This window comes from Anser cygnoides, chromosome 3, assembly GCF_040182565.1.
Source record: "Anser cygnoides isolate HZ-2024a breed goose chromosome 3, Taihu_goose_T2T_genome, whole genome shotgun sequence".
NCBI classification, from domain to species: domain Eukaryota; kingdom Metazoa; phylum Chordata; class Aves; order Anseriformes; family Anatidae; genus Anser; species Anser cygnoides.
The window spans coordinates 70,097,481-70,111,318 of record NC_089875.1 but is presented as its reverse complement, the minus strand read 5'-3'; the positions used below and the strand labels follow the sequence as shown (position 1 = coordinate 70,111,318).

Below are 13,838 nucleotides of genomic sequence, written 5' to 3'. Positions count from 1 at the left end.
ACATTTATACTATTGTAATGAATTTTAGATAGTCCCTAAATGTTACTGGTTTTGGTCAGATCCTCCTGTTGAAGGTGCTTTGGTTCTTTTGCAGTCTGTAGCCTCTCCCACCTACTAACTTTTGAAGTAGTTTTGGAGATGTCTTATAAACCAGTTTAGCTTCTAAACAACTACAGAAGTGAGGAAGAATGAACATACCCCGTAGCCCTTTGGAGTTGCTGGGACCAGTCAGTAAGTCAGTGCAGTGTGTGGTCAGGTCTGGTTCTAGTCAGGGAAGTCCTAAATCGAGTGTGCGGTTCAAGGCAGTTTAGTTTCTTGTAATCCCTTTGGGACTGGTTTGTCTGGGCTGCCTGTAAACACATAGTCTGTATTTCCTTGCTATCTGGGTGATAGTGGGCATCCACACTTCTATTATGTTTGTAGCTTTGTGAATCTTATTATTAATTTTCCTGGTCCTGCTCTTAAGGACATGACAGCTGAGAAAACGTAGAAATCTGTGTCTCTCCTCACCCTCTGTAGCATCAGTGGGGCCGTACTCATGCCATCCTGGGTCCTCACCTCGGTCATTCCCTCCATGTCGTTGTAGCTGGTGCCTCCACAGAGGTTTGCATGGGAAGGAAGGTGGACTCCTTATTAGCTACCTTCTCCAGCCACCAGTCTTGTGGTGCTGAACCCTGCAAAGTTGTATATCAGGGCTCACTGGCCTTACCAAATTGCTGCCACCATGGGCTGTTGTCTTTATATCATAGGAAGGACATTGGTATGATTTGACCATGAATAAGTAAGAATGACGTTGTAGTCTTGCTTTTGTCACTCTTTATTGACTTTTCCATACCCTCATTCTGTATATGCTGGTTATGAATATATGATATACCCATTTTCCAGTTATCCTATTTTTAGGCCAAACACTGTGGTTTGGTGGTTGCCTCTAATATACAAGGTAAAAAAAATAATAAGGTATTGTGTTTTAAACATGATGTGTTGGTCTGGCAGCTTTTTAGCTCCTTCATTTCAAAATACGCTGTTGTATGATTTCATTATTTACAGATGAGGATACCAATGGGCTAGAGTCTGTTTGGATAAACTACAGTGCATGTTTCTTTGTGTGTGCATATGTGGTGAGAGGATATGTAGACATAGTAAAAGTATTACCAACTAAACCACTCTTTGATCTGTGTAATGTGTCCTGTAATGGTTGGTTTATATCCAAAAAAGGGCAAAACTTACCTGCAAAATGCATTAGCATGCTGTGAAAATGTCATCTTCCATTACTCTCTGTTAAAGCAATTATGCTATGCACTGTAATGCAAAAAAGTAGGCAGTTATAGAGTACAATATTATTTTTACCCTAAGAAGGAATGCACGAGAAAAGATGTACTTCTTGGCTAAAATTACTTTCTCCCAAATTAATTTTAGGAGCTGAACATGGACAACTAGAGGGTCTGTGTACCTAGTGATTGTTGAGGGACCCAGTCCAACAAGGTTATCTTGTTGTTTGTGCATGTATTAATGACATTGTATAATCAGGATGTGGGTCTCTAAATAAGGTTTCAGCAGCCTAAGTTTCTGTTAGGAAATTTTGGCATCTATATGTTCAGAGCAATGGGGAGAAATAAAAGGTTGCTTTGTACTTCAGCTTCTTAAGAGTTTTATTACTGAATCCTATGAAACAAGTTTTCCATGGAAAAAAGATTTCGTTATTGTTTTTAGGTTTTCTTTCTTTCTGTCTATTTCTCTTTTTAATAATTGAAAACTACTGCTCATTATTTACATAAAACTGTCTCTCTTGGGTCTGCTTTCTGTAACCTTTCCCCTGTGAAGAATTTAAGGAACTTGCTGGCTTTCCTCAGGGGGATCCTGGCCATGTTTTATCTGAGACTTCAGGCTAGATAGTTGGTATTTCTTTCGAAGTAGCTTACTATGTTTAAATACTTGCATTTAACCTCAGTATAGATTTGTCATTTGAGCACATTTTGAGAAGCTGTATATGTAGGAAAAAATGTACTTTAACCTTCAGCCTTCTTGGTAGCTGGCAGTAAATCTCCAAATGCAAAATGGTGAGCCCCTTAGGAAAAAAAATAATACAAAATACCTAAATGCCCTAGAGGCTAGATATTTCAGCTGTTTTTCTAAGGTTTGGCCTGTTTCTTTTTCTCTTTTCTTTTTGTCATGTTGGATATTATTATTATTATTGAGGTGATAGTGGTTTTGTGTTTTTTTTTTTTTTTGAGACTGTGGGGGTTTTTGTTTTTCCTTTTTTTTTTTTAAGTAAGGACGTGTCAGAACTGGAGGCCCTGAGCACAGTATAAAATGACCCCTGCGCAAACTCCAGCATTCCACATCCTTCATTCTCCAGCTGTTAACATCAGCCAATGCAGCACGCAGGCTTGGCTGCTGCTAGCACCATCTCAGTGGCTGTCTCCACGCCTCCTTCCTTCCCTCCCTGCTTTCTCTGCTTGCCAGTACAGTCAGCAGTGCTTTGAATTAGACACTGCTGCAATTACTTGAAATCTTGGTGAGTTCAGAGCACCAGAGATGTCAGTGTGTTCATTTGCCTTGTATCAGCTACTGGAGGGAAAGACATGGGAGGGAGAGGCTTTCTGCAAAGCATACAGGTTTTCCTTTAGGATAAATTGCTCAGTAGGTGTTTTGTCTGGATGATTCATATAGAAATGATTTGAAAGCCAGTTGGACAATCCATTATTATTATTTTTTAAGTCTAGATGGAATCATATTTCCTAGAAAGCATCCTTAATTATATTGCCTCACAGATTATTTTTCTGACTCCTTCACATCTGTCTTCCGTAGGATATTTCAAAGATGGTTTGGCTCCCACTGGGGCTTGGAGATCTGATGCCACAATGAGGACTCACACACGAGGAGCCCCAAGTGTGTTTTTCATACACACAATTTGCTTCGCCTTTGCCTTCGGAGCCAGGGAGAACCCGGATGCAATGGTTCCTTTTGTCAACGCCAACTACGATAGCTACCCCATGCTCTACTTTTCCAAGGCAGATGTGGAGGGTCTGCGTCTCCAGGCAGCCACCACGCACCGGCACATTGCAGCTCGGCTGATCGAGGCAGTGCAAACAATGCTCTCCAATCCCCTGGAGTACCTGCCTCCCTGGGACCCGAAGGAGTTCAGCGCTCGGTGGAATGAAATTTACGGCAACAATCTTGGGGCCCTGGCGATGTTCTGCGTGCTCTACCCTGACAACATTGAGGCCATCGGCATGGCCAAGGATTACATGGAGAGGATGGCAGCTCAGCCTAGTTGGTAGATTTTTGTCTTTTCTTTTTTTTTTAAATTGCTGTTCTTACTGTATATACTGCTTGCAGCTGAAAGAGTGAGTTGGATGTGTGAATGACTTAAATTATTTCAGTTGACATTCACTTTGACAGTAACTAACTTGCTGAATGCATTTACCCTCATCTGGACCAGTGGTGCCACACAGCTTTTGACCCTCACTGTAACTGTCCTGTTGTAAATTGATGCTAAAAGAAGGGGCAGGGCCCTTTGTGTGCCATCCCAACTGCTATAATGTTTAAAAAATAAAAATAAAAAGTCACAAACCACCACAGATCAGAAGCCAGAGTTTCACATCTGATTTGTAGTGAGAAATGCTGAAAGTGCTTTTCTTCTTTTCTTTTTTTCCAGACTTGTACATTTCCTTTGGGCAATATTTCCTTAGAAAGAATTCAGGAAAGGTATCATTAAGTGTAGGTACAAGTGACTCTGAGTTTCCTCAGTCAAGTGTTTTATGAATGCTCTAACATCTGTCTGAGCTTCAAAACGTCCAGCATACAGCTAGATAAAAGCATAACACAATGGGTGAACAATTGGCTGGCAGGTAGGGCTTAAAGGGTTATGGTAAATGGGGCTGCATCAGGCTGGTGGCCAGTCACCAGTGGGATCCCCCAAGGCTCCATTTAAGGGCCAGTTCTTTTCAATGTTTTTATAAGTGATTTGGATGTAGGACTAGAAGGTGTTTTTGAGTAAGTTTGTTGATGATACTAAACTGGGAGGAGTTGTTGACTCTGAGGGTGGAAAGGCCTTGCAGAGAGATCTGGACAGATTGGAGAGCTGGGCGATCACCAACTACATGAAGTTTAACAAGAGCAAGTTGCCAGGTCCTGCACTTGGGACAGGGCAACCCTGGCTATACGTACAGACTGGGTGACGAGATGCTGGAGAGCAGCCCTGCAGAGAGGCATCTGGGGGTTGTGGTTGATAGCAAGTTGAATATGAGCCAGCAGTGTGCCCTGGCAGCCAGGAGGGCCAACCGTATCTTGGGATGCATCAAGCACAGTATTGCTAGTCGGTCGAGGGAAGTGATTGTCCTGCTCTACTCTGCGCTGTGTGGCCTCACCTTAAGTACTGTGTGCAATTCTGGGCACCATAGTACAAAAAGGATGTAAAACTGTTGGAGAGTGTCCAGAGAAGGGCTACAAAGATGGTGAAGGGCCTAGAGGGGAAGATGCATGAGGAGCGGCTGAGGTCACTTGGTCTGTTTAGCCTGGAAGATAGGAGGCTGAGGGGAGGCCTCATGGCGGCCTGCAGCTCCCTCACGAGGGGAGCAGAGGGGCAGGTGCTGAGCTCTGCTCTCTGGTGACCAGCGACAGGACCCGAGAGAATGGTGTCAAGCTGCGACAGGGGAGGCTCAAGCTGGATATCAGGAAAAGGTTCTTCACCCAGAGAGTAGTTGGGTACTGGAACAGGCTCCCTGGGGACGTAGTCATGGCACCAAGCCTGTCAGAGTTTAAGAAGCATTTGGACTATGCTCTCAGTCATATGGTCTGAATTCTGATTTTTGTGTAGACCTGTGTGGAGCCAGGAGTTGGACTTGATGATCCTTGTGGGTCCCTTCCAACTCAGGATATTCTATGATTCAGGCTTGCATCTCTGCTTTGCCGCACAGTTCTTCTCCTTAAGACTCACTAGGATATGATAAAAATAGTTGTCTATGTAAATACTTTAATACAATTTTGAGTATCTGGCATTTTGATGGCCTGGATAAACTTCACTTGGATGTGAGTTGTTATACATGAGTTACTCTGTCCTTGCCCACACTCTCTCTACAGCAGCAGAAGTTAATGTTCTCTCTGTATGAGTGAGTCTAGCAATTGAAACCCCAAAGTTTCTCTCCTTCTCCTCACCTTCCTTTTTCATTCCTACCAGCAATTTATCTTCTTCCCCCCTCCCCTCAGGCAGCTGCATTTCTCCTACCCACTACCAGCAGCTGCTACTTCATGCACCTTGCTGACTGTGCCCCAGGTTTGCTGCCACTGTGAGGAGGTCAGAGGATGGAAGTAGGGGTTTTGCTGGAACAGGGGCTTCTGCCCATGACAGTTACCTGTAGCTAGAAAGGGACACCATATTCCTCCAGCAGTGGCAGCTGCTGTCCTACAGCTCTGTGGTGGCAGCAGCTCACCAGAAGTCCGAGTCAGATTTCAAGTCAGCACAGGAGGAAGCATTAGCTGTTCAAGCAGTATTCGTTGCTCAGACCACTACTCCCTACCATCTCTGGGGAAAGATCAACTAGGAATGTCCTCTAAATGGCTTCCAGCCATGGTCCTTCATGGGAAATATGCCGGATTGAGCTAGCATAACTTGGGATCTGTATCATCCTGATAGGCATTATTTAAAAGGTGTCATAGTGTTGTGGTTCTCCTGTACCACGTATTAAGTTGTTGAATGCTACAGAAATTCATGGGCTAGAAGAAAAGTGATAGGAGGGAGAAGGGTTGCAGTAGGCTTAAATTGCTTTTATGTTAAGGAAGAGAGGACACATGAGAGTTAGGAAGAAAAGTGGTGGCACAAAAGGATGTTGTTTGGTTCCAAAATTTTCCAAAATTGAAAATTGCAATCCAAAATTGATGCATAGCAATACAAACCCTCAGTCTTACCTTCATTTCTCCATATAGCCTGGGAAGCAACCTGTAGAACTGCCTTTCCCCTGGCACGCCGGCAGACTGACAGCTGTCCACAGGTGAATCCCAGAATGTGTGACCATCTCCAGTAGGACGTACAGACAGCTCCAAACTCATCACCTTCCTCCCTAGTTTCATTGCTCACACTCACTGTGGGTAGTGGAAATATGTAGCTACACGGCCATCTGTCACTGTTTTAGTTGAATAAGATGCAGACACGTTGTTCAGCAAGCAATAAAGGTCTAATCAAGGTTCTGTGTGTAGACAATAGGGCCGGGGTGAACTGCCCTCTGTATAACCTCCAAACATGTCTAGCAGTCAGCTTTTCAAATGTTGTAACAGAAACAGGGACCTGTTTTCCAATCATGTTTCTCCCCATTGAACTTATGGCTGAAAATGCTGTCAACATGGAGTTCACACTATCTCCATCATTGATGGTAGTCATGTATCACAGAAGCACAGAATGGGTGAGGTTGGAAGGGACTTCTGAAGATGCTCTAGTCCAACCCCCTTGCCGAGCAGGCCCACCTAGAGCACATTGTACAGGAAGGCATCCAGGCGGGTTTTGAATATCTCCTGAGAAGGAGACTCCACAACCTCTCTGGGCAACCTGTGCCAGTGCTCTGTCACCCTCTCGGTAAAGAAGTGTTTTCTCATATTCAGCTGGAACCTCCTGTGTTTCAGTTTGTGCCCGTTGCGTCTCATCCTGTCGCTGGGCATAACTGAAAAGAGACTGGCTCCATCCTCTTGACACCCTCCCCTCAGATATTTATACACATTAATGAGGTCTCCCCTCAGTCTTCTCTTTTCCAGGCTAAACAGGTCCAGTTTTCTCAGCCTGTCCTCATACGACAGGTGCTGCAGTCCTCTAACCATCTTCGTAGCCCTCCTCTGAACTCTGGTAGTTCTATGTCCCTCTTGTACTGAGGAGCCCAGAACTGTACATTCCTGTCCCTTGTCCAGTGGTGGTTTTCAGGAAAATTGTAGGTGTGTAACATCCCTGAGCCATGTGTTGCTATGTCTGGCTTTGCTCAAATAGGTCAACAGGTTCAGAAGCTGAAGGAGTGGACAGACAGATTTCATAAATCTGTTCTTCCCAAGCAATGCAATTTAAAAAGTGCTAGGGAAACATTTTACTACACACACTTCTCCACTTAAGATAAAACTAGGAGAACAAACACTGCACTTACGAGAGCTTTTGCATGATCGCTACTAGCAGGCAATTAGAAGTTCTGGAGATAAGTCCTGAATAAGACTGGCTGTGAACATTTCTTGCAGTGTTGCAGAAATGGAACTATTAAAAAAATTGTTCAGTCTATTTAGTCATGCTTAGTTCCTCTCAGACTTTGGGGAAAAAATTATTCTGGCTGATAAATTAAGGCTATTGTCCTTACTAAATGATTTGAGGTAAACATGCTCTTAACAGGAGGGTGGAAGTAAGGACGTGTTTTCATGATGCTCAGGTTTAGAGCCTTGAATGCTGTGAGACTCATCTGCCAAAACCGCTTATGCCAGCAGTAGAGAGGGTTTGTCTGGAGATGTATCGGTAAAATAAGTCTGGAGAAACCTTTTTCTTCTGATACTTCTATAATGTAGGTGCCTAGAGTGCCATGTAAATTGCTCTAAAAATTACTTTTTATCTCTGAGGAATAATCAACATGTGTTAGCAAGTTAGATCTGGCTCTCATATACATTACTTCTTGGCAGCTTGATCCTTTCAAGAATATAATCTGGATTTGTTTTTGACTTTTGCTGAAATGGCGTTGACTATAAAATAACTCTGGATTTTTAAAAAAAAAATGTTGAATGAGTTTCCTCTAATTTTCATAACAATCATAAATAAAATTTAAACCTTGCTAGAAAACAAAAGTGTATTTTGGTAGCGTGTGCAGTAGTTGGATGGATCACTGGTTATTTGTCCAAGAATGTCAAGAGATCAAGGAGACTGACATTCTTAAATCTCATCTTTATGTTAGTGAGTGTAGTCCAAATATAGTTCAATATTATCACGACACAAATAATATAAAGTTTACTGATAATTGATGCATGCTTTGAACGGGCATGTAATTAAGCACTTAGGTCTTTTGTCTACTACTGTGATAGTCAGTATATATCACATAATAAAAGACACCCTTAATTGAATTCCCATCCGTGTAGGCTAACAGAGCTTGAGCTGTTTGTCATAACAACCGCTGTTGATAGTCATGCTGCTCATAACAGAGCATCCATAATTGCTACATCCTGGAGTAGGTTTACATTTTAAAATAAACAAAGGGTCAATGGCTAATAGCTAACTATAATAATCATCTAAATAATATGGGAACAGACTATGTTTTGAAGGTTAGCAAGAGCAGGGAAATGTAGTGCATTAATGTTTCAATGAAAATAGATGAATTTTTCCTGTTAAAAATTAAAACCTGGTGTTAAATAACTTGCTTGGTCTTCCTGTGATTCAATAACTAAATGCTGTCTAAAAACTTGTCTTTATTTAAGCCATATTATCTTATTTTACAGAGAGCAGAAGATATAGATCAGTTTTCTGGCATTTTATCTCCGACTTGCCTCTTGAACACTCCCTACCAGACACGCATTATTGGCCGAGGGGATCTGCACTAGTGATTTTTTCCATATGCCGTCTTGGCCTCTTCCAGCACTGAGTAAAGGGATGTAATTAGAGTCACAGTCACACATCATGCAGAAATAAGAGTCCAGTCAGATTTTGTATTTTGGACAAAGCAGTGAAAAAGTTTCGTCTTTACTAAGCGTGTTATACAAACAAATACCTCAGAAGCTCACAAATTCTGCACCCTTTTCACAGAGGTATTTCCTTCTTTAGAGTTTCTAGACAAGGGATTTCTGTGTTTTGTTTTTTTTGGGGGGCACATAGTTCACACACCATTTTTTGAACACAAGTATGTTACCAATGTACAGTAAGGTGTAGGATTTGACAGCAAGCCTGACTTCATGGGGTTTCACATTGGAGATAATTGCTGTCAAGCACATGCAAACATTCCAAGGAAATAGCAGTGAGGAAATAAAAACTAATAGGAGGCTTCGGCATAACAACTTTTTGGCCCTCCCAGTATTTCTTGTTAACCAGCAATCCTGTAGCCTTCTGTTAGTCCATGTTTATTGAAAGTATCGGAGTATGCCATAGGACTCTTGCTGATAGTGTCCAGATAGTGCTCAGTGTAGAACAACATGAATTGTAAAGTAAAAGATACACAAATACAAATACTTAAATGTGTAGATAAATGTACAAATAAAATCCATTCACATGTGCTAAGTTGAAATCGAGTGAGGCTCTATGCTGACAACACAAATTTAGCACATCTGTTTGAGTCCTAATAATAACCATCAGGCACATTCAAAGAATTCTGAGAAAGGTTTTATAAGACTGTAGAATAGAAATTAGTATATAAGAAGCCTGGAGGAGGATGCTGAGATAGTCTCGTACAGGGAGGAAGAAAATGTAGGGTAGGAGGATTAATTTGATATCTGGAATGTTTATTATTTTAGTAAGTGAAATATCAAACCCTCATGTTGTTTTTTTATCTTTTTCATGTGTAGCATTTAAAAACAGAAATTGTACATGTCTGTGAAATTGACTTGTGAATTGTGGATGTCTGGCTAGCTGAAGTTTGAAGAGTTTCTTCTACATTTTCTATTTTAACGTATGGTTCCAGCTAGGTTTTCTAGGAGATAAATTGTTACTGAAGTTCTGTGGTGACTACAGGGAGCTCACATGCCTGATAGAAAAATCCTCTGCAATGAGAGCTAGAGGTAATCTAGAAATAATAACATAACTAAATTTCTGTGTTTGCTTCATGTGGTACTGAGAGCTACCAAACCAGATTTGGTTCTTGTTTATTAATTTGTCAGCGTAGAAGGATCATGGTTGACACTAAGAAAGAGCCAAGTTTGAAAGGGACTGTCTTATGATCAAAGACAAAACTGATCGAAAATGATTTGAAAGCAGCTTTAGAAGCTTTAGAATGATGGTTATAAGCCCATAGGGAAACATGGAGAAAGAGAGGATAGACAGTAGCTGAAAGTTTCTAAAGGAGTAAAATTGTAGTTGCCTCCTCAGCACCTAAGTGGTACAACCCTACTTTTATAATAAGCTTTTAGACAACATTTTTCAGAAGTATTATATGTTGTCATTTTTTTTCTGGTATAAATTTAAACGTTTATATCTAAGCACCACTTGTCTGCTTATGAACTGAGCTGAAATAAGCATGAGTGGGTCTCAGTGACTCCTGTTGAAACACGGCTGATAAAGGGATAGGAGCAAACTTGTTATGTTTTACCTTAGACACAGGAAATATAAATCATCAGTTTTTCAAGGACTTAAAAAAAAAAAAAAAAAAGCTCTTAGTATTTTTATGGTTGCAAATGGCTGAGCACTTGAATTGTACAGATAGTATGGCTTTTGCTCTGGTGGCAACCAGAAAAATGTTGGAACCGTGAAAGCTGAGATATTGTTTTAGATGGAAGAGAATTTTTCATGGATTTTCTTTCCAAAAAAAAAATGGACAACATTGTTCCGATAGTGAACAAAGTATTCAATTTAAGCACAAGAAAATATTTTGTTTTAGAGACTTTCTAAGAAAAATACTGGACATTGAGTCTAGTTTATAAAACAAATGCTGGTGGTCTCATTTCCCTTGGTGGTTATACTTCCTCTTGGTATGTATGCTTCCTCTGTTCAAGAAAGAATATTTCCTTTGCCTGATTGAAGGTTTAAAGCTGTATCACCTACTCCCAGAAGTGGGTCAGAACAATAGCAAGGTTATCTGGAGTTCCAGGGTGTTGATGTTGACGTTGGCATTGGCAAGTCTGTACAGTTATGCAGTTGGCCTCAGGACTGAGAGCTCAGTTGGCACTATTACATGCCACATTTGCATCCACGCTTGACATTTAGCATGCATTAAGCTCAACCATGCTGTTACCTAGCTACTATGTCTAAGATAGGTTACATCTAAATGTACTAAAGGGATGTCCTTGGACTAATTTTCAGCTGTAAGCCTTCTGAATAGAGCCCTTATTCATTTGCCTTTGCATCTACCTAATGCGAGTGAGAGTTCCAGAACTGTGAAGTGGTTTCTGCCATGCTTCCTCCAATCATTAGCTTAATCTGCCCTCAACCTCCAAGTTATTCTGCAGTAAGTAATTTGTCATGGGGAAGTTTGGAGCATTAAGCTTCAGGATGTGGATTACTTGCGTAATATATGTGTCAGGATGTGCTTAGTGCTTCATTTTGCAATCAGGTATGCCATGTTATTTATTGATATGGAGGCTGGAGATCAGATATCACAATACCCAGAAGGGTATTGTGTTTCTCAAGTTAGAGCGTGTTATTTTCCTATTTACTTCAATTTGTTTTTAAGAATTGGATACAAAGTGAAGGAAGGCTGATTCTAAATATCCCATAGGCCATGATCAAGGACCTCACTTTAAGTGGGAGAATTGCTTGTCTTAAATCCGGCCTTGAACTGGACAGACAGTATATTTTTTTTCCTCTTGGCTTACACTTCTTAGAGAAATTATAATACTTATGGTTTTGATAATGCAGTAGTTATTAGTAGAGAGAAATGAGGGAATAATGCAAAAAACAATTTCTACTGAAAGAAAAGACATTAGCAACTTTAGTGGTATTGTCAAGAAGTGGTGAGGTTGTGGTAATCTTACCACAATTTTTCTTGGTGTTGTTTTTGTTTCAAGAAGACAGGACATTGATTTTTAATTCCTGTGCAAAAAGGTGATATGTATGCCATTAATCTTGGACAGTGCAGTGAACTCATGGTGGTTCTTGACAGCATAAACTGATGACTGAAGAACTGAACCATAATCACCTTCAGGTTCATTGTTCATTATAGAAGGTGGCAAATCTAACACACACACAACCTAACGCTATGCTAAAGTATTCAAAACATGTAGGAAAACCCCATTATTTACATAAAACCTTATCTGTGATCCCTTCATTTCTCTACAGTTTCCTTGTGGAGGATCTACATCAAAGTCAATGTTTAAAATAAAGTAACAAAAATATTTTAAACAAAAAAAGTTAAAGTTTTGGGTTGGAATTAGATGATCTTTAAGGTCCCTTCCAACTTGAGCCATTCTATGATTCTATGAAAGAGAACTAAACAGAGCAACCCAGGCATGTGTTTGTAACTAAGTAGTTGTTCTGCACTAAAGAATCCATTGTAGACTTCTTTATTTACTCTGGATCTCTGGATTTTTATTTTTATTTTATTTTTATTTTTAACATCTGATACCTTTAAAAGACAGGAGAGGCTGGCAACAGCACTAAAATAAAGATCGCCTGCTGCCCTCAGACACAGTTAATTGTTAAGCTGAGGTTCGTACTGGCTGATGTTTTTTTAGTCTAGGTAGGATTAGAAAAGAGCCGTTTTCAGCATGTTTTCACCCATCTTTACTTGTATTAATACAAACAACTTTAATATTTCAGAACAGAGTAGTTCATAATAGCCTTGAAAACCTTTGTCACAGACCATGCTCATTGCAGGCCTGTGGTACCATGCTTTCCCACGGCTTATCAGCCAGGCAGTTTACCACATCTGACACTAGCGATCTATTTGAAATATGAGAGCACAATTTAGATACAAAAAGTGTTTAATGCTTACTACTTGACCGTTCTTGAGAATCATTTTACACATTGTTTAGTGTACATTGCTTGATTCCATTGAAATGAAGTTAATGGAGGCACACTGATTTATATCAGCTAAATCGCTGTTACTTACAAGGGAAGTTCATTTTAAGAACAGATGTTGGCTGTAAGCTTTGTATGTTTAGAAATAAGTGTATTTAAATCATCATGTTTGGTTTTCCCTGTTACTTGCATGCATCTCCTCTGTTAAATTTTTTTTACTTACTATACAGAATTGCAATTTGATGGAAGTAATTACAAAATTACTTCGTCTAAACCTGAGGGGGTTAACTATAACAATGTGTAGGCTTATGAAGCCCAGCAGGAGGTGATTTTTTGTTTGTTTGTTTTTTCCCACTGAAAGATTTGATTTTTCTTTTTGCTGAAGAAGTCAACTTAAATGCAGTCATAACTGATCAGCTTATCCTTTCCTGTGCAGATCATTTTCTATTTTATCTGAAATGTTGCCATGGACATTAATGCACAATCTTATGCTATAGAATTTGATGCTGGGGTGTGCTCAAAACCAAATACAAAGTTAGCAAATATCAAGCCAAATAACAAGGAAATTTACAATAAATCAGTCCTATTGTCAAATCCCATTTCAGATGAAGTCGATAAAGATCATTAAATGGCTTTTAACACATTCTAGTTAGCAGTTTATATGTTGTTATAAGGATACTGAAATCTAAATTTAATGTTTTAAATCAAATTATCTCGTTATTCTTTCCTTCCCCTAATGTATAGCTTAGCCTCAAGCACATGCTAATTGTTCTATTCTAAGGTCTTTAAAGTCATATTTCCTGTTCCCATTTGAACTCTGATCTATGAATGTGCAAAGGTTTGGTGAAAAGCAAAATTAAAAGTACTTTGCAAATTTGGGTTCATGATATAGCTGGTCAGAGATAAGGGTGTTACGTATATCCAGCATAGAATAGAATTTCATTTTTACATATATGTCTAATTACATTTTAAGAGTTTTTCCAACTATATCCAAAGATGAAAAAGCAGAAATCATAGAATCATAGAATCAATTGAGATTGACAAATGACCTGTTAACTGAGATTTTCAATTTTTGTGCCTCTATGACATGGTGTAAATATACCTGGCGACTAGGAAGACTTGCTTGCCTAGTTCAGTTATGTTTTCTTCTAGTTCATCTGGAAGTATGGAAATAACGAGCACCTAGGTAAAGCATGTAAGTGTTTTGGCCTACAGGTCTGTAATTTTTTTC

The 13,838-nt window shown here is 39.9% G+C and overlaps 1 protein-coding gene across 5 annotated transcripts in view; it reads left to right on the top strand.

The window, feature by feature from the left end:
• DSE (dermatan sulfate epimerase) overlaps positions 1 to 13,838 on the top strand; it is a 35,502-nt gene that overhangs the window by 8,525 nt on the left and 13,139 nt on the right. For 3 of the 5 annotated variants that reach the window (XM_066994390.1, XM_048065476.2, XM_048065477.2), the window contains exon 2: positions 2,809 to 3,277. In XM_066994390.1, the coding sequence (XP_066850491.1) occupies positions 2,862 to 3,277 (416 nt within the window). In that variant the 5' untranslated portion in view covers positions 2,809 to 2,861. Of the gene's footprint in view, positions 1 to 2,310; positions 2,516 to 2,808; positions 3,278 to 13,838 lie in introns of those variants that run through there. The other 2 variants (XM_066994391.1, XM_048065478.2) reach the window with 2 other exon arrangements.